The 21,442-nt window shown below is 39.9% G+C and overlaps 1 protein-coding gene across 1 annotated transcript in view; it reads left to right on the top strand.

The window, feature by feature from the left end:
* Positions 1-21,442, top strand: part of LOC137106818 (thyrotropin-releasing hormone-degrading ectoenzyme-like) — a 142,692-nt gene that overhangs the window by 17,533 nt on the left and 103,717 nt on the right. The window contains exon 3 of the mRNA XM_067490769.1: positions 4,320-4,596. Within this exon, the coding sequence (XP_067346870.1) occupies positions 4,320-4,596 (277 nt within the window). The remainder of the gene's footprint in view (positions 1-4,319; positions 4,597-21,442) is intronic.

The raw sequence follows: 21,442 nt of genomic DNA, 5'->3' as shown, positions 1-21,442 counted from the left end.
AACAAAGTTTTCAGAGGGATTATTTCCTAGAGTTTGAATTTCTTCCTGTGTCTGTCAGGTGACTGACAGATGAACACAACAAAGCTCTGATATGAAAACATTTCACTCAGCTTAAAGAAATCAGGAGGAACCAGAAAGTTTCCTCGTGTTTATTGTGGATTATCTCTCTCTGCGGAAGCTGTTTTTTTACACAGAAAAACTTGGAAGAAAACGCCATAAAAACTTCTTCCTGCAGAGAGCCGACCTGTCAGCTCTGCCTTCAAAGGATTACTGCTCAACCCCCTGAACTCTGATTCCACCTTAAATTTTGCCTTTGATAGGTTTGCAAGGTTCAAAGACTGAAACCAAATCCAGCTTTATCCAACAGCACAACATATTCTGTATGGATTTATTCCAAATCTTGAGTTTGGTGTGTGAGCCTGCAACCAGACGATTTCAGGCCGAATGAAAATATGAAGCGAATAATGGGTCACTTTGTGGCTTATTTAATGGAACAGCACCATCCTCATTTAATGATGCCATTTTCTCTGCACATGGCCAAGAACCTAAATGATATCATTAAATGTGTTATATATCATTATGTCATATGTAACGCAAAACAATGTGGATTTGTCAGCTTGTAATAATTTTGATTCACCTTTTTATATTCAGACTGTTCCTTTTCCATTTCTGCTTGTATTAGGCCATTGTGGACTATGTCACACATCAGTGAGCAGACTGAGTTTGTTCTAATAATGGAGTCAAACAATTCTCTGATTTAAATTATCTCAAATTTCATCCATTTAGTCATGACGATACACGTTAGTGTGAGCAGGCGTTTGTCCTCTTCACTTTTATTGTTTTACAAATAATGTAATTCATATAGTAATAGAACAATAATGGAATCTGCTTCTAATATGTGGATGAAATAATAGAAAATCCGATAAAAACAGTAAAAAGCCCAGATAAAAACGGGAGGGCTGCGGCAGCAAGGGGATCCAGTGTGAAGACTCGTGCCCAATCAGCGTGCGGAACACGTTCAGCTGTGGCGACCCCTGAAGGGACACGCCGAAAGCCGTTGATCTAGTCTGCTGTTGATTAATGAGGTACATTAGAGAAATCATAAGAATTCAGTGCAACACTTTTGTCACATGAAATTTATGTATAACTGCACAAATCTGCTGTAAGTCATTTGTTTTAGACCAGGGGTGCACACACTTTTTTGGCTTGTGAGCTACTTATAAAATGACCAAGTCAAAATGATAAACTACAATCAAAATTCAAAACACATTTATTTAATTAAAATATTGAGATTTCTTTATATGCACAATATGTGTTGGTGTAGCTTGCATAACTAAATGATTCCATATTGCACAATACAATTCATTTTTTAATATTTTAAATTTTATGTCGTCACCTTACGCTGATGACTTGCACTGAATGGAAGCAGCCAGGGACGTCTATAGTTCGGTGGTTATCTCGCTAGCTTGCTAGAGTTTTGCAGCACCATGTGTCAGAAAAAAATCTGATGTCAGACTGGCTGCCCTGTATGTCAGTCAAGTGACAAATTACAAATTAGGACGGATGATGGGCTGACGTCTACTTTGTTAATTCCATGAGATCTACCCACTTTACCTTTGTGATCGACCGGTAGATCGCGATCGTCGTATTGGTCGCCCCTGTTTTAGACTGATTCGTATCCATTGGTCATGAGGAGCTGCACATCCATGACCTTTGATCATTAACATAAGCATGTTACATGTTTCCCTTTCCTCGCACAAAATTTGATTTGCAAAAATGGCACCAGCCACCGTATGTGGTGATAGAACAGAGGGAGAAACCGGCCACGGACTCAAAACAAAGACGCAAGCTGTCACGCATAAAGATTCTTTCAAAGTCAAATGTTTCCACCCCACAGAGAACGAGAGACAAATCTGTTTGAGTGGTTCTTGCATGAGCTCTGGTGTGTGGCCCTTGTTCTTCTTTTTCTTATCTCTCTCAAGAAATAGGCTGTGTCATATGTGTTTGTAGTTATTGGAAATAGACTAGTTGCGTGCACAAGGAAGGACATGATGCTGGAGAGATGCTGCTTTGTTTCCAGCACTGTAAACTCTGTGGACAGTGACCTGCTCTGTTCACTCATGGGCTCTATCGGACATATCAGCGATAGCAGGGCAGAGTCTGTTTTAATGTCCCATCTAACTGATTCAGATATTTGCGTTCTTCAATACGACGACTCCGGGTAACGTCTAGATAAGGTCAGGATTACACTGCATGTCTGGCAACAGCTTTAGATTCAAATAAAGAAAAAGAAGCTTAGACAGTAATTGTAAATCACATTAAGGTCACATTGATCCTTGTTTGTTTGTAGCCCTCATAAATGTCAAAAAAGAAACCAGGTATAACATCCTGTTAAACTCACTACTCCGTGAATTTTAATCCTTTACTTTTTCACATTGACTTAGATTCTTGCTGCCTTGTACCTCACTTTCAAGTCGCTTTGGATAAAAACGTCTGCGTAATGACTAAATGTAAATGTAGCAGGGGTTAAAGTAAAAGACGTCAAGTTTAGATATTTAAACTTGATTGAAAAACTAAAGTTACAGAGGTTTAAATGTGGGGGAGTTAAAGTGTGTGCAGTGCATTATTGTGTTTGCACATTAATACTCGTGTAAATTGAAAAATAAGTAGCAGGAGGAGCTGCAGCCCTGGGTTTCTTCCTCATCACAGAATGTGCTAATGTTTCTGCAGGTTTTCGACCCTCCAACAAGCAGTACTGAAGACGCATCCTACTTCTTTTACACTTTTCTGCTCACGACATGTTCAAGATTGTTCACAATGTAAAGAAATCTGACAATCTTGATTGGAATGTAGAGTTTTCGCTGGTTTGCAAATCCAAAGGTTTTGGTGTTTTTCTCAAACCTGTGCTTTTAGTGACAGAGAAACACAGATCCTAACTGATATAAACTAAAGGACTGAAAAGTCTAACAGCCTTATGGTCAGCAAACTAAAGAAGAGCGACACGTTTTTTCCCCTGCAGTTCAGCTGAGTCTGTGTCTGCCTGAAAAACAGCCTGTTATTTTCCACTCAGGTGTTAGACTTATTGACATGCCTGGAATGAGCTAAAGAAATTGAGCAGACAGAACGTGCAGCAGGATGAAAGGAAAAGAGGAAGAAATACAGGGAGTCAAAAGTTTAGTTAACTTAAAGCAGAACCTGAACAATAGGATGAAGATGGCAGGATTTGCATAAAAGGACAAAATAAGACCCAGGACCCATGGTAATAGAAAAAGATCCGGCCTCGACCTAATTAGACTGAATTAATTTGGACATGGCTGAGTCTTGGAAATGAAGCCACGAAGACCTGTAATTTAACAGTAACCGTAACTTTAAGAACATATTTTTTCTTCTTACAAATGAAAAGTGATTTCATAAGCAGTAACACAGAAGCACCCTGGCCGCTCATTACAGCACACTCAGGGGGTTTGCTGCTGCTGTTAAACACCTTTTTATTATTTACCATCATCTGGTAGCACAACCAGCACCCAAAAAAAAAAAAATAGTAGGTATTATCTACTTGTTGTTTAATTAGCACAAATTTTTTTTTTTATGAAGCAACAGTTTGTCATTTCACACAGGTTATGTGCTCAGTTATTAAATGGATTTATCAGCGAAGCAGAGTCATCATTAAGGTCAAATGAATAGTTTGTAAAAAATGTGCTGTTTAATTGCATAAAACTTAATTATATAACATTTAGAGATGGAAGCAGGAGCGTGGACAGACAGAATCTGATTGGCTGCCCCTACCAGACTCAGGCCCTGATGGAAAGCATTGCCTTAAGAACGTTCAGCCTAAAAAGAACTGACCAGATCTGAGGCTGAAATCAATCGTTATCATTAGAAATAATTACAAACTAATAATGAGAGATACATTTTTCCCGTCTCCCGATTACTGTTTACTATTGCTTTTGGAGTTGTTATTTCAAAATACATGAAGTTGCGTATTTGGCTTTTTTTCATGCTAAATAAACAGTGAATAAATATAAATAGAACCTTATTTATTTATTTTTTATTTTTTCCGGAGACGTTGATTTGCGGAAAGGTAAAGTCCAAGACAATCTGTTTGAGACGTATATAAACCTTGTCGAAACAGATGTGTTTTGTCATAGTGCATGTTTAAGGGAACATTATGCACAGCAGGAAGCTTCTCTGCCATGACACCATAACATCAGCTCTGATTTATGAGTGACCCCTAAAATTGACCTCTGGTTGACTTTAAAAACCCTTTTGTTCTTCATTTCTCTTGTCATCTGATTTTTTTTTTCTTGTCTCTATCTCAGGTACCTGGCAGTGACTCAGTTCAGTCCGATCCACGCCCGGAAGGCCTTCCCCTGCTTCGACGAGCCCGTCTACAAGGCCACATTCTCCCTCACCCTCCGCCACGACCCTCAGTACACCTCGCTGTCCAACATGCCTGTCGAGAGCAGCTCGCTGTCAGACGAGGATGGCTGGGTGACCAATCGCTTCGCCCGAACGCCCCGCATGTCCACTTACTACCTGGCCTGGGCTGTGTGCAACTTCACCTACAGGGAAACGCAGACCGACAGCGGCGTGACGGTCAGTCCTAACAAATCAAATAAAACCCTGAAAAAAAGTGCCCATCATTCAGATACAGCTTTTAAGGCAACTCAATTTATCTCTTTTCCAACACAACTCAGATGTGTGTTTAACTGTCACTATTGTTGTTCATGTTAGACGTAAAAAAAACAGGGCGCAGTGTAATTAAGATGAAATCTCAGTCGGAGGGAGACAATTACCGAGGTATTTGTATCTCTTAACTTGTATCTCTAGATCTCAATTTAATTATCTTCATTTCTTGAGATAAGTAATTTTGTTTTAAAATTACGGTGCTCTATTTGTTTTATAAAATGCTCCTCTTGGGATTTTGGGTTAATGATCTCATTATGTACCAAATACCAAATGTAGTTGGTTCTGCCTGAGTCTCCTTGTTTTTTTTCTTCTGTCATTTGTGGGTCTGCTGTTTGTCTCAAGGCTGAGCTGGAAGCCTCTGTGATGAAACCTGTGCGGGTAGAAAGAGAAATACAGAAGCTTTGCATGTCGAGATAATGGCACATTTAAGCTCTGATCACTTCATATCGTTAAATCTGTCTCTCTGAGGTTAAAACGCTTAATATACGCAGCAGTCATTATCTTTACACAATAATTGACATAATGAAGCTGTGATTAGGGAATAACTGCTTTAGACTAAGATAATCAGAGACAAGAAGTGAGGGGAAAATGCACCAAATATACACATCTAATTCTTTGTACTGTTCATGGTTAGGCCCTTTGTGACGCTGCAGTTTTGTCAGGTCTGAGATAATAACAAGATCTCATTGGGTTGGAGGCTGGAAGCGTCCAGCGAGGTACCGATCCAGATTCAGTAAAGACTGTGGGATTTTCTTTCGAGCTGAATATTTTCTTTGGTAATGACTTCAATTAGTTGGTGACGGCGTTAAGTTGGTATTTAATGTCAGATACTTCACTGAAAATATTCCAGACCTCCTGATCTTTACTTTTAATGTCTTCTTATTTCAATATTGCTTTATTGAATTTGGCCTTAAAGTAGTGCGGTTATGGCGCCTTTTGACTCATTTGGGTATGTGTACGAGGTGTATTGTAAACAAATCAGCTGAATTTATTTTCCAAAAGTTGTTTAGATTCCTCAGAATCCATCTTTCCAAACAGTTCATGTTGCCTTCTGTCCTCCAGCAGCTGTTTCTGAAGCAATTTACATAAAATTTGAATTTTCCATGAACAAATTATATGTGTGGCTCCAACGTTTGCCCTCAGCCAATCAGAATGCAATCTAATGAATAATGCATAGTCTGTTATGCTGCAGCTTTACCTTGGTAAAGGTAGCTGCTAAACACAATTATAGCATGAGACATTAGCTACACTATAAAGCCACCCATGAAGCAAAATCTGATGCAGATGGGGGTGTTAGAAGGAGGCGATAGAATTAAAGTTTCCATTTTCTCAAGTCTAGCAGAGACGGGCATCTGAAGTTCAGTACAGATGTACAGTGCAGTCCATTTGAACTCAGAATTCAGAATTTTCTGATTCATGGTCTGGAGAATTTCCCCTGTAAGGCCCCCTTTAGACAGAAGTAAAACTCAGAAAGTTGGGCAAACCTCACCAACCTCAACCTCACAATTCAAGATGGCTGTTTTTCTACTAATATAAAGTTTGTTAGCATTGTCTCATTTGTGCCTCATTAAAACATTCATACTTTACACATAGTACATCTGATTAAACACCTTGATGCAAAAAGATGCAGAGCAGTGAAGTCAAATCCAGCAGGTAAACCACAACCATGTGTTCCTCAATTTTATGGAAGAATGAAAGTAAATCCCTTAAAGGCTCCTTAAAGACCTTAATAAAAGTACCATCTGTTGTCGTTAATGCCAATAATGAAGCGATAAGGTCACAGAGATCCTGATAACAGTTTGTCAAGTTCATAAAATGACACCTTCAAATTTGTTATCACAAGAAAACAATGCTTGTTTTCTCTGGATGGCTATAATTCTTTAGATAAAGCTAGAACTAAGCTGAATATCAGGACTAAATGTGAGCAGCATTACAATCTAGATGTGTAAATCTCGAGTTAAGCTTTATCTCAGAATAACAAGGTAGTTATGATGAGGACTCATAGAGATGAATAACTTCCATACACAGGATGACATTACTTTTCTCTTGGCTGAGTTCAGTTATCCCACTTGGATGTGTGTCCGACTGTCCATGGCACCACATTAAAAACTATTCTGGGTTAATGAGATGATGTTTTTCCAAAGTGCTTCAGAGACTAACACAAAATAAACTGTGGGCTACAACTACAACGTGAGCTGCTTAACTGGCAAACTAACAGCATTAAAGGTTTGCCCTGATAATCTATTAGCAGTTCCCCTTTTGTAGTTTACTCATGGAAGTCGAGAAAGATATCACTGCCTGCAAATGATTAGCCAATGGCACATCTTAAAACCAAACAGTTGCAGAAGAAGATCCAACTTTTGCTTTATATGATGTAGCGTCTTCTAGCCAGAACCCTCTGTGTTGTACTGAGCCCTCCCTGCTGAAAGGTGTATCTCTTTACCTTAATCCTGGCTTTCCCTTTCCACCGAGGGGAGCGGGCTACGTGAAGCCCAAGCTAACATGAGAGAAACGCAGGTTTCTGTAACTGTGCGACGCTTGAGCAGCTAAATCAACTTTTGAACTGGAGATGGTTCGAGCTCAAGTTCATAAACTATAATACAGCCTCATTCTGTATGTGCTGCAGGTGATTGAAAGACAATTTGCATTAAGACAGTTTCCTCATGTCCATTTATGCCTCTTTCACATTATAGTCATTTTACAAAAAACTTGAAACATGTCATCATAGTTTTTGTTGTCTTTGTTCACATTTAGTCTCGTGTTTACTTTGTTGTTTTGTGACAAAATAACAGTTGAACTTGAACTTGTGTGTGAACTAAGTTTGTGACCAGTGGACTTGGGCCGAATACCTAATCCTCTGGGTGACACTGAGCAGCAGGCTGGTAAAGAGCTAAGGCTCTTCTGTCCTTTTACATTTTAAACTTGAGTGTTTATCATGTCTATCATCTCTGTCATGATTCTGATTTGAAAGTCATAACTGTCTGCTGCAGGATTCGGCTGATGTCCCATTATCCTTTAACAACCATAACATTTAAAACAGAAATATGCACACGCACGCGTTCATGTTCTTATACAAGGACAAACACATGCACGACCTTGTTTCTCCTCCTCCTCCTCCACCTCCTTGTCTTCTTCCCCTCCTCCAAACATCTCTCTATCAGTTTAATTACAGCTCATCCATCTCGTCTGCCAGAAACTCAAGGACAGCACTCTAAACCTAAAACTCACAAGCCTCAGTGATTCCACCCAAATATTACTCTGCACACACACACACACACACACACACACACTCTCTGTGTGCCTTCTTGTTACTGAAAGATAATTTTGCTGAAATGCTGTTTTAATGACAAATTTATCATTTATAACCATCACCAGCCTCTAACACTGCGTGAGTGTGAGGGTGGAATCAGTCAGGTTCTGGTCTCTAATGAATAAATTCATCTTTATTTTAACTAAAAACAAAAGCTTCCTGATTTTACATTCATCCCACAGCTAGATAGAGTGAAACAGATCACACATTGTAACTGTGGCTTTGTGTTTGGTGGTAACGACTCTACAGGTGCAATTTGTATTTAGAGCAGCAGGCGCTGAAATGCGATGCCCTTTGGTTCGATGATGAATTACAGCCTTTTGGTAAACACGTTATTTCCTTCTTGTAGCATGTGGACAGAGTCTACAACTTGTGGAATAAGTTGCTTCCAACTGAAGCTACTGAGTGTATCATCCGAATGTGGGTTTCAAAATGATTAGCATCACATAAACCATGAATGACAACCCCAAACATTAACTTGCCTTCTACTGCTGGGCAGCTGCTGTGGACGTGGACTTTAAAATGGTACCTTCACACGTAGGTGGAAAAATGTGGTTTAGAGCTGTGTTAACTGATGAAGATAGAGGTGAAGCAGTATGTGCCTTTACTGTTCTGAAGTCATAAGATCTAGTTGCTAACACTCATACTCATACTCATGACTGTTAGGAACTAGAATATTTTAGGCAACTGACATCAGCAACAACGAGGGTTATATACAGTAAGTAGAATGTTACCTGAAGTTATTTTCCCTTCATATTCCTGTGTAGAGTCTACATTCCATGTTGTCTCCAGCCAGGTAGGTTACATTACTTTGCAAGTGGCCACTGACTTTAATGACATTTTGTCCAGTGTGTGTGCTGCCTTTCAGCCAGTGCGACTCCTGTGATCAGCACAGGATAAAGCAGAGGAGACGATGGATTTTCTATGGTGTGTGTGTGTGTGTGTGTGTGTGCTCTCATTTCCCTCAAACCAGACTACTTAAAGCTGATGTTTCCAAGATAAAAGAGATTAGTGAATTATTTGCTAATTTATCCATATCAAGCGCTACAGTCCTCTAAGATATTACTCTCTAAGACATTATTCTGCTTCCATATGCTCTTATTCTACATGGTGCAAAATTAATTTTCACTGGAATAGTGCTGCACTTTCTCTGGCCGTGTTTTTGTTTCACTGCAGGAAATCTTTGAGTAAGACACTGATCCTGGCAAACGTTACGATGAAGAGCTCAGTTTTGATACACGTTGAATGACTTTAGATGCATGTTGTTACAAACCTGATCATCTGTGAGTAGTTTATCTGGCTGGTGGCTAAACTTGGCAGCAACACAATGCAGTGACAGATTTGAGATTAAACACATTTTAAAAGCAAGATGGGATTCTATTTACAGACAAAAACGCCTTGCATGAGAGAGACCTAGGAAGCAACACATGCATATTTCCACATTTACAAATAGTTGCAGGATATGCGCTGTGTGTCTCTGTTACAGCATCACACTCATATTAAAATCCTTGTTTCAGCCTGAAGGCAGCAGAGACGCTGCTGTCTGTTTGCACAGCAGCTTCCTCTGACAGAAACATTAATCCTCCCATTCCTCCATCCTCCTCTTCCAAACCTCTAAAAGAAGCAGCTTTATGTGACAGAGGAAATAAAACGTCCCTCTGTCCTCTTTATACCGGCTGAAACTGTCTTATGTGACACAAACATTCATCCCTCCATCCTTCTCAGCAAAGAAAGAAAAGCGAAGCAGTCTCAGCAGGAATTTAGTTTCTGTGTTAGCTAACCTGCACAAATATGTTTCATAGCTGAAAGTCTGTCACCGTTTACGTTTTTGTCAAATTTGAGCCAGTTAGTTATGGCTTCACATTACAATTTGTTTTTTTTTTTTCACCTTTGTCAGTTTTTCTTATGGCATCCTGCAATTTGATGCACTGTTGCTGTGCTCTGCTTTGCACTTCCCTCCTCATGTCTTTTCTTGCGCCTTCTGTTTTTCTCGAGTCTTTATTCCGTCCTCTGTTTAAATTTAAAATTTAGTCCCTCGTCTCCACCTTTCCCCAGGTGCTCTGTGGCGTAATTCTTTTTTTTTCTTCTTCTGTCGTTTAAGGGTGATGATAGCCAGCATCTCTGCCACAAATTCTACTTCTACAAGTTTCTAATTTCAGTTTTTAGGTTGAAACTGTCAGAAAGGCGATAATTCTACTATGTGTTTATTATTGAGGTCAAAGTGGACAGTGAAGTCGAATTGGAGTCTATTATAAGAAGAGGCGGGTCTAATGTTTCGGCCATCCTATTTAAAATGAATGAGAAATTAGAACCTTGTGAAAGTAGAATTCATGGTTGAGCCTCTGTACTGGGATGAATGGTTGGTGAATGCGGCCAGTACATGTATTAGAGCTTCACTATGGTTACAGTAATAAATCTAGAACCTTCCTAGTTTAGACACAGACACAACTTAGTGGGATTTAGGGAAAGAGAGTGGTTGGTTTAAAACACCACCTTAACTGTTTCCAACTGATACGCTGTTTCCCGTAGTTTTTCATTCTTACTGCAGGCCGCTGCCTAATTATGTCACAGCAATGATTTATGTCTTTGTTTCCTCTGCTGGTAGGTGCATCGTGCCCTGCTGACGTATAGTTATGGCTGAGATAATCGCTGATACCACTCATTTAATGGGGTGATAACCTTCAACACAGCCGCTCAGATTCCATTCAACAAATAATACAAACCTTCACTAAGACAGGACCAAGCAATGAATCCGAAAATGATGCTAGAGTTACTGCTGAGTTGGTGCTTAAAAATGATTTAGGTGGCCATTAGCACTTTAAACAGCTTTTCATGATTATAAACAAAATGCAAATTCAATATGGAACAAAACACTCATTGTAAACATAACAGAAGGTTTTTGGGATGAAAGAGTTATTTCCATCTTTTAGATCATCCGAGCTGGGGAAAAAAAAACAGTTTCAGTTAGTCAGGGACACTTCTGGCTTCATTGTCAACTTTTGTTTGCTTCCTCTTTCTTTCGGCTCCTTCATAAACAGCTCTTTGTCTTTGTGTTGCATTGTCTTTATAATGTGTCTCTGTCAGAATCTCTGTTCCTGTAATGAGACATTTTCCCTTCAGGGAGGATTAAAGTCTGACAGAATACAAACAAACAAACCGTGTGCGATGACCCGCTGAGAAGCTCCTGGTTCAATTCAACCTCCATCTTTCAGCCATTTAGCTTGTTATTCCTTCATCGTGTGCCATTTTACTGACTGTGAGCATCGTAAAGCAAAGACTGCTGGTGTTTATGTACCAGCTAATCACCGCTGTGAATGTGAATGTGAGCGGGTTTATGACTGCAACACATCTGCCGAGACAAACAAAAAGCTTGAGACAGTGAGGATCCTACACACTGAGCAATTCCAGAGGGTTGTTTTAAATGGTCTGGCATCTAATAGGCTGACAAAAATGGTTAAGAAAAATATTCAAAAGGTTAGTAGTAATCTAAAATATATACAGTTTGTGATTTCACATCTTATACTAATGGTTATAATAAAGCTTTTATCAATGCTCTGTAGTTTTAGTAATAATAATAATAATAATAACCTGTGGCCATATAGTGACATACACTTGTGTAATGGTGACATTCTGCAGCAGTAAATCATTTTTAGTAGCATGTACGTAAACATGCTATAATAGTCCACCTATATTTATCTCTGACTAGCTATGGGTTGTAAATTTTAGTAGGGGGACACGTTAAACTGCAGTTTGTTAAGTTGCCAATTAAGCTGTGCAAAGGAAATTCATCCAAATCACTGACTCATCTCAAAGAAATGTGGCAATGCCTCATCCATTATTTTTGCTCCCAAATCAGTAATAATTAGACATTCCGGGCAGATCCAGAGGATTGGTACCAGCTAAAATAAAGATGATCAAAATCCCGTCCTTTGTTTTGTCTCACCCTCCTGGTGCTGCAGCTGCTCTTCTTCACAGGCTCTGAGGAGGAGAGTAAAAATTAGAGTTTGAATAATAGTTGACGTTTGACAGTGAGTTACTGTAAAGACACTAACGTGATGAAGTCTGACTCTGCTGCATTTGCTGGGTAACTGGACAAACGTTGGGACGTTTATGGATCATGCCACATAACTGCAACGTCCCTGGTTTTCAGTGTTAGTGTCTCAGAAATGGAAAATGTTCTCATTACTTGTCACTTCTAAAAAGTACTGCATTACTGTACCTAATTACTCCCTGTAGGAAGTAAGCCGTGTACACTGTATTCCTCTATATTGTGCCCTGAGGTCTGCTGTCATTGCCTTTTAATAAAATGACAAACTACACAAAACTGTGTAAAACAAGTTGGACTTGGCCCAAAAATCCAGCCTGTCAAACAGCATTAGATAATGACCAACACATTAACGACGTTCAACCTGCCAGTACTGCAGTTTATTTGATGTGCTTGGGCGATGGTTATACCTCAGGAGGAGTCTCTCAAATAATTTGTCAGGTGACCCGCTCTCTCCACAGGCACATTAGGCGTCGCAGTGTTGGTTTCCATGAATAAAATCTTCATTGTTAGGATAAGAGTTCAAATATTCAGTGACTTCAGTGTTGGATTTACATAAAGCTGTACGTATCCTCTTCATCCAAACCAGTGATTCTCTGTGCTGCTGCTCAGTCAGCAGAGCCTCTCTCAGCCACTGCACTGCCATCATTATTTATCTGATGACTGTTACTATAGTAACTGTAACGTGACTGTTGAATTGGGGAAAGTTATGTGACTACTTACTGTAACTTATTACAGCCACTTTCAGTCCAACTTTTCTTACCCGTGTCTTTCTCCCACATGTCCTTGCATTAATTTTCTCACTTTTTATACTGAGTGCCAGAAAATCCAAGAGTGAAACGTCTTTGGTCTAGAAGATCCCAACACATTATTACAATTCCTCCTTTTCTAACAGTGAAATATTGATACTTTTCCCTTTTGCATAACATGAGCGAAGAGGACATTTTGAGGTTTTGTGGCACTGTTACAAAAATGTCACATTAACATTTGATAATGATACTAATTCACATTTAATGTCCTAAAATGATAATATACTATAGGTCAGTTAGTTAGTGTTTTAAATAGTAAAGGTCACTTTAACATTGGATTTTAACAAGGATATAAAAGCATGAATTTAAATAAGAGGACGTCCCACGAGGTGAGGAAAGGCAGTGTTTATCAAAATCTCATGAGGGCTTTAGGTTGATGCTATACAAACAAAACCAATTTGGTTTGATCAGGTTTTTAAAATCTGCCTGCTAGAGTAGTGAATATTTAACATAAACCACCTGCATAGAAAAAAAGTTGAAAACCAGGTTATAAAGTAGGTCAACAAGGTGGAGTTTAATAAACTTTATTACCACAGACATTTATCATACAGGACAAATGACTTTGTCTTATGTTGCACATTTGTTGCTTACTTACAGTAAAAAGTAGCTTAAATCAGGTAACAAGCCTTAAAAAAACACAGTAAACCTAAAGGCTGCATCCATGTGTAGTTTTCCTATCACATATTTTCAAATATATGTTCTAAGCTACCTCGTTGTTGCTGCCTGCAACCTTCTGACGTTAAACTTACCCCTTTGAATTATTCTCCTCACAGGTTAGAAACAAGAGCAGGTTGATTGAAAAAAAAAAAATCTGCCTAACAGAATTGATTTCTTCTCCAAGCTTAGCTTTTTTCTCTCCTCAAATATTGGATAGCTTCACCTCCTCAGGCCACTAAATATTACTCACATTAAACAACGTGAGATGAGAAAACACGTACAGGATGGTGTCCACAGGTGCAAACGCATGACTGTCATCATAGACGGATCAGAACTACCGTGTGTCCTCTATGGCTTCTGTTGAACACTTAAACACACACTAACTACGTGGACTTTCACAGTTTGTCGACTACTAGAAATGATGAAGTAGACTAGTGCCAGAACATAGTGGAGACAAATTGTTTAGTTGGTTAATCAATGATATAAACATTACAGTTTGCACATTACGTTTATGTTGCCACTGGGGAAACGTGTGTGGAGGTTGCATGTTCTCCCGGTACTTGCGTGGGCTTCCTCCAGGTACTTTCCTCCCACTCAAAGACATGCGTGTTACCTTCATTGGTGACACCGTAGGTGTGAATAGTTGTCTGTCTGTGTATGTCTCTCTGTGGTGGCCCTGAGACAGACTGGAGACCTGTGCCCAATGAAACGTGGCAGAGGGTGTTTCTCCACCGATGTACATTCAGAAAAAACACACTAACTTAGTTAATTTAATTTGTCCTGTCGTCAATTTAAACCATGAACTTAATCTGTCAGGCAGGTGATCTGAACTGCAAATAAGGAGTCTACGGTGCGGTAGAGCGAGGGGAACCAGTCCCTAGTTAATTGATTGCAAGTGTTGCTGTCTTGGACAATAAAAAAAACAAAGTATACAAGTTTTGTATTGTGTATGTGGGAAACACTGCTAAATGTCATAAAAAATCAATCAGGATATGTAAGTGCAGCATGCAAGTGAGCTCCAGGGATACAGGGAGCTGTTTTTACTCACCACAAACTTCTTCCTCTTCAGGCTCTGGTCCTTTAAAAGTCAACAATCATTTCTTTTGTCTTGTTGACATTGACAGAGAGCGTTATCCTTGCTCCAGCTCTCAGGTCGTCTCGCTTTATCATAGCCGTGTCGTCAGCAAAGTGATGATATGATTGGACAGATGTGTTGGGCTGCTGTCACGGGTCAGTAGTGTTTGTTATGGAGGGAGTAGTAAATGTTTGGGGCCTGTTGATCTCAAAGTCAAGGACCCACATACGCCTCGAGGAGTGTGTTGTGTTGAGTGTGCGTGTTGGTATACTCTCTTGGCGCTCGTATCAGTTGCTAAACCATCCATCAAATTACTGTGGCAACCGAGCGTCCATCACCCCATCCATCATCCAAGGGCGACAAACAGAGCGACAGAACGCAGCTAGAGATGTCACGGACGAACGGAGAGATAACGAGGAGAAAGGAGAAGAGGCATGGTGTTAAGAGGAGAGATGAGGGGGAAAAAGGACGCGAGAGAAAAATTGAGTTTTTTTTTTTTCATTACGGGAAAAAAAAAAAGAGCAGAGGAGAAAATAATAAGAGAATCTTGTTTGTGCAATTATCTGCCCTTTTACTGTTCGTGTCCTGATTGCTCAAACTTTGAATAATGTTTGGAGTAGAAAACATCATTGCAGCTTTTGTTCTCCTTTTTCTCAAATCGATTGACTGACTCATTGGTTAATTTTATGGTTTTCTGCTCAGAAGAAAAGGATGTTTCAGACAAATGTCTGCACGTCTACCTGACTACACATCTTCAAATCAACGCAGATACCTGGAGGGGGTGCTCAACGTGAACATGTGAAGCCGTGTGCTACACAGAATGAATTGTAGCTTTTATGTTAATTTGGCATAGATTTGTATTTGGAAGAGAAAACGTCTGGGGAATGTTACTCCACATAAACGGTGAACTGGCTCTTTTGTATGTATAAAAACAATTCTATACGTAGCATAAGCGTGATTTTGTTTCCTTACACCGTTAGCGTAGCATTTTCCCTTTATTTCCAGTTTCTGTGCTGCACAAAGCTAATATTATTACATTTTGAGGCCAAAGTCTTATTTGCTTTCCTGCATAAATCTGCTAAATCCCCAACATTTGTGCATTAAAATAACTGCTCTAAGGTCCACTTGAGGGCTGTAGCTCAGTAGGGAAGGCAGTCGTCCACGGATCACATGTCAAACTAACCTTGCAAAAGACGCTGAAGCCCAAGTTTCCCCCGGTGGGTCAGGTGGGCACCTACCATGGCAGCTGCTGTCGTGTGTGTGTGTGTGTGTGTGGGAGAGAGTGAGGATGAATGAAGCAAATTTGTAAAGTGCTTTGCATAAAAGCAGTGCATTTACTAGGTTGTTGGTACACTAACTTGGTATAATGCAGATGGTGTCTGCCTTCCCTACACTGTGCCTTACTCATCTCTTAATTCGCTATATAATTCCTGTCTGGGAGACCCCTCGAGATACCTGCAGTACTTTAGGGCACCACATACAGTAACAAGACGCTGGTTTGTTATTCTCAAAACACACTTATCTGTATTGTCGCTGCGTGTTCATTATGTAAGATTATTATGACTCTACATGGCAAAGGTTAAAGAAGGGGATGAAGCAAGGATTAGTTGTAAGAGAATGTACGTGTACCACTGCTCATGGGGTCAAGTGTGACTGTTGTTTACAACAGTGCAACAGCAAATTCCGCTCCGCAACATTAGCAACAATACCAGATCATGATACATTATCTAAAATGATCTGAAAGATGCATTAATTGAAGGCCCAATCCCAACCCTCTTTAGTACTGTTGACATTTTCCATACACACATGTCACGTTACTGCTTTCCATCATAAGACAATGTGAGCAGTATAACAGCCATGATCCTGTCCTGCCCGCCTGCTCGGCTTTTACAGGAGCCAAGTGATGCTGATTGAAATCATTCGGCGACATCATACACTTGCTTTCACTACTCACTCAGTATGTTCTCATAGTGACCAAGGCATTTATCTCCCCTAATTGCAATGAGTGAGGCCTTTATTTCACAGGCTATTAGAGACTGGGCTTTTCTTTTCACTTGTCTTTGTTTGACAAGTGCTGTTTGTTCAATCGTCTCTTGGTAAAAAAACCTTCTTGTTTTTTTGATCTCCTTCAGTTTGTTGTGATAATGTGCTGCTGCTGCTTAATCTGCTTCACATTAAAAGCTTCCCGTGAATTCTGGGGAACTAATCCCTTCACCTCTTTGAAAGCATTTTACTGTGAAATATGTGAAGAAAGTCTTATTTCATTAAGAACAGTTTAATTCAAAATGGCAAAGACAAAGCCACCGAATTTAAATGATGAATGGAAATTGTATCGCTGTTAAAAGAGAAACTGAAGAGCAGCAAAGTGGTGAATATAACAAGAATCGGTTGGTGGAAGAAAGTCCAATTTAACACCAGAGCCGTACAGATAATTCGATTTCTTCAGTACGGTGGCCCTGAGAAATTAAGAAAACGCATGCAAATGGACAAAACACAGGTAAAAAGCACAAAACGACTACATCAATTTGCACAATGGAAATATGTCTTGGCGGAACTAAAAATGCATAAAAGGACAAATAACTACAAAGATGTACAAATCTACATGTCCGTCAGTTATTAATGGCCCCTGGAGATGTTTCTATGACTGTTGTTTACAATGGCTCCGGGGGACATGACACATTTTTGGACTCAAAAATTACCTCGAGCTGACTCTCCCACCGTGGCTATGACCAGATGTGCATGCATATAGTTGACTGCGTTGACAGGTGCTTTTGAGTTTAATTATCAGATGAACTGGGATGGAAATATAACATTTGTAATTTAACATCAACACAGAATGAATCCTAGTAAGGTCAGGGATTCTCTGGGCTTCTTTCTCAGCACCACCAGCAGCTCAAATGGAGGAGCTTTTGACAACTAATTATGTGGATTGGTAACAGGTCAGTAGCATGACTGGATATAAAAGGAGCATTTCAGAGAGGCAGAGTCTGTGTGCAAGGGAGAAGGCCAAAGGTCAAAACTGGATGCATGTGATCTTAGCATGATTGGTGCATCATAAAATGGAAAAATCTGGCAACAAAGGTCCAGGACTGTTGAGCAGCTAGAATCCTGCATCAGACAAGAATGAGACAACATTTCTGTCCTGAAACTCCAGCAACTGGTTTCCTCACTTCCTTGACAGGAAATAAGAGGAGATGCTACACAACCATGTTCCAACTTTTTGGAGATGTCGCTGCCATCAAATTCAAAACGAGCTAATATTTTCCATGAAATGTTAAAATGTCTGTTTCAACATCTGATATGTTGTTAATGTTCTATTGTGAATAAGATGTGGGTTGATGAGATTTGCAAATCATTGCGTTCTGTTTTTACATTTTACACATTGTAACAACTTTTTTGAACTGAGGTTGTTTTAAAGAAAAAAGACAAAATGAAATGTCTCACTAAGGTGTTGCTTTTGATAAACTACGGGACATTTGGATCTTGTGATTAAAATTTCCACGATTCAGTGAGTAATTTGACTAAATTTAGAATATTCCCCATATTCTGATTTGATGGTCAACCTGGGAAAAAGGCAGCCATGTGTCTGTTCAGTGTAATTTCAAGACAGCAGGGTCACACATGGATCTGCTGACAGCCAGGCCACATTCTGATCAGGGGTCCAGCTTGTCACAGAGCTAAGAAACGTGACTGACAACCTCTCAGACACACTCACACCTTGGGGCAATTTAAAATTTTCACTCCAGTCACCCTGCATGTTTTTGTGATTATAGGAGGAAATCACATCGAGATGCACAAAACATTCAAACTCTGCGGGTTGGGTCTAAACGGAGGACCCTACTGTCGGGCAACAGTGCAAAGCGCTGAGCCACCATGTGATGGTTTTGGTTCAGTTGAAGCAGCAAATTTTAGTCGTTGGGGACACAGTGAATGTGTGTATGCTGATACTTTGAAGTGCGAATGTCAACCCCCCCTCCCCCCCCTCTCTCACACACACACACACACAATTAAAAAAAATGTAATGTGTCCTGGTTTCTCCTCACCTGGGAGAACATGACTGGAGGCGTTTCAGCAATCCTCAGGAGAGGATTCTCAATTCAGCAGCTCGCTGCCAGTCCTCCAGAAGAAAAAAAGCTACGATTTCAATAAAGCCTCCACTTTCAGAACAGATATTCACTCTGCTGGCTGCTGTGCTCTGAGATGGGTTCTGGTGGGGAGAGGAAAATGAGGGGAATAAGAGAAGAGCTGTAAAAAGTTTGGCTTTTTATTGAAAAATCTGTCCTGCCGGGCAACTGAGGGGGACAGGAGAGGAGCAGCAGGGTTGTGATGAAGTATCAACGTGGCTTTAGTATTTGTGTTGGTGTTTCTTCAACTGTTTGTGTGTGGAGCATGTAACGAATCGCAAGCTAGTATCAAATCCAGCTATGTATAGCTAATCTGTGCTATGGATTAAATAGTTTTAGCTGAGAAGTCAGAAACCCAACAGCTGTTTCTCGTAGAATTGCTGCTCATGACCTGCTGCAACAACTTGAAATGAGATCAACGCAGTATTAACACATTATTTGATGTGTATCAAATAATGTGTCTGACACATGGAAAGAAGATTTTTGCACTGTTTATTTCTGAATGGTTCTTCCTCCTAATCCTCGAGCTCCTGATTTGAATACAAATGTCAATAATGCTGGAGGAAAAGGAAAAACTGTAATCAGCCCTGGATTCTTTAAAAACGGGTCTCCCACACGCCAGTAGCTCAGAATACATACAAAAAATAGTTTTGGGATGTTTTAATGCAAAGTGTGAGTTGTGCACACCAACATTTTGTAAAGGTTCATGAAAACAGCTTATCAGTTTGTTTGGTTTGAAATAAGCCACGAGAATAAATGTTTCAAAACACGAGTAGCTTTCGGGCATTTTCAGATAAGAACAGGAAGAATGAAAGTTTGTTTGCTCTGGTCCAGACCAGTGGACCAGTTTGTAGACTTGTTTTTTCCCCTCTGGTTCACTTTTCTTTAACATGCAGCACAATCCAAACAAGACAAAATGCTTTACTTCAAGCCACATGAGAATAATCCTGTCCACTTGCCCCAGATCCAGTCTAGGTGAAACAGAACTGGGGTTGGACTAAGAAAGTAAATACAGGAAGTAGATCCCAAGATACTGAACTGTAAGTTTGAAAATGGCATCAAACATTGGGTGCAGTTGTTTCAGTTTGAGCCTGAGGGGAATTGCAATGTTCAGCACCAGGGGACGGAGGGGAAACATTTAAGCACAGCACTATTCAACCACACTAAACAGGGCAGGTGTTGGGTGTTACGGGCACCTGACTCGTGGTTTAAGACGCCTTTTTTAAGTTTAATACTTTCTGAAATGTGCACTCGTGTCACCTGTAAAATGTTTTATTTCCAGCCTACACACGGTTCACTTAGTTTCCCCTTTGTTTGTGCAGTTATACGATGTGGAACACGATTTATAGGATATTTTGACACAACCGAAGCCAATGTGCTTTTACAGCCCTGTTTAACAGAGAGAGCAGGGTGACATTACTGGGACAGTTATGTTTGTCTGTGTGATACGACAGCAGTGATACTGCAGCATTACATCAGGATGTGACTGAGTGTGTCCACTCGCTTCCGTCTTTATATGAAAAATGATACTGTGTGTGTGTGTGCGCCCCAGTTGTCCTTCAGCTGACAATGAGGTGTGTTTTTTCTCTTTCTGTGACAGGAAGAACCATACAACACACGGGGGTGATGCGTGTGCATTGATCAGTGACTTCCCCACCAACCATTGTCATGGCAACGCCTGTCTGTCAGCTGTGTTTAATTAGCCTGATTAACTGCTGCATCCATCACATAAACACAGAGAGGAGAGTGGGCAGCTTGTTGTAGGATACTTCAGAAGATTCACATCTGGTTCAAACAGAGACAACTTCATTAAAGGGTCAAATGGCTTTTTGAGTAATAACAATTTTGTTCTTGTTAGTCCGACAAAAATGAAAGAGGCCTTGTTTTCCGTGGTAGAGGTGAATGGCAATGGCCCCTGCAGAACAGATAAAACCACAGCACACACGTCTGTGTGTAAAGACAAAGTCAGTCTTTCTCTTTAATGAACAACTATAGTTACAAACAAATTTTGTGTTCATCACTCTCAATGTTTTTTCTGTCTAATATCACTAAAGTATAGCAAAATTATGTGATGCTAGCAGTGACTCCCCAGCTGAATGAAAAACACTGGGTGTGTATTGGATGAGGCAGCAGCAGTAGCTCATTTTATTTTGCAAACTTGCCAAATTGCTTTAGCTCAGAAACTTTTTTTTTTAAAATGGAGTCAGGTGGAGCAGCTGTCTGTCAGCCTGAAAGAACTGCTTCAGTTTAAAGAATCAGTTGGGAGTCAGTGAAGCGAAACGCTTCTGACAGCTGCAGATTCAGGAACAGACAGGCAGATTGATACCACAGCAACAAATAGTAAGTCAGTATCAAAGCCAGTTAGAAATATTGATTACAAAGTTTGTGTTTTTACTTTTACAACACAACCTGTTTGCAGAGGTTGCTCAAAAAAAAAAAACCTCTTGCGTCTGCAGGTAAACTATGAAAATCCCAGAGCAGCAGGTTTCCTGTTTCAGCCTGTTCAGAGTAAACACAGTTCCTGTTTTTACAATCAACATTCAAAAGAAATGTGGTTTTGCTGCTGATCAACCATTTTTGACAAAAATATGTAAATAGATATTATTCTAGAGAGGATGAATCTTTCAAGCCTCTGACTTTTCATCAAGTCAAATATATTATAAATAATATTATATTTTAAATGTAGTACATTTAAACAATGTAAAGAGAAAATAGCTAATGAATTTATTGGTG

The sequence above is a fragment of the Channa argus genome, chromosome 21, assembly GCF_033026475.1.
Source record: "Channa argus isolate prfri chromosome 21, Channa argus male v1.0, whole genome shotgun sequence".
In the NCBI taxonomy this organism is placed as follows: Eukaryota; Metazoa; Chordata; class Actinopteri; order Anabantiformes; family Channidae; genus Channa; species Channa argus.
This window is presented reverse-complemented; position numbering and strand designations above follow the sequence as displayed.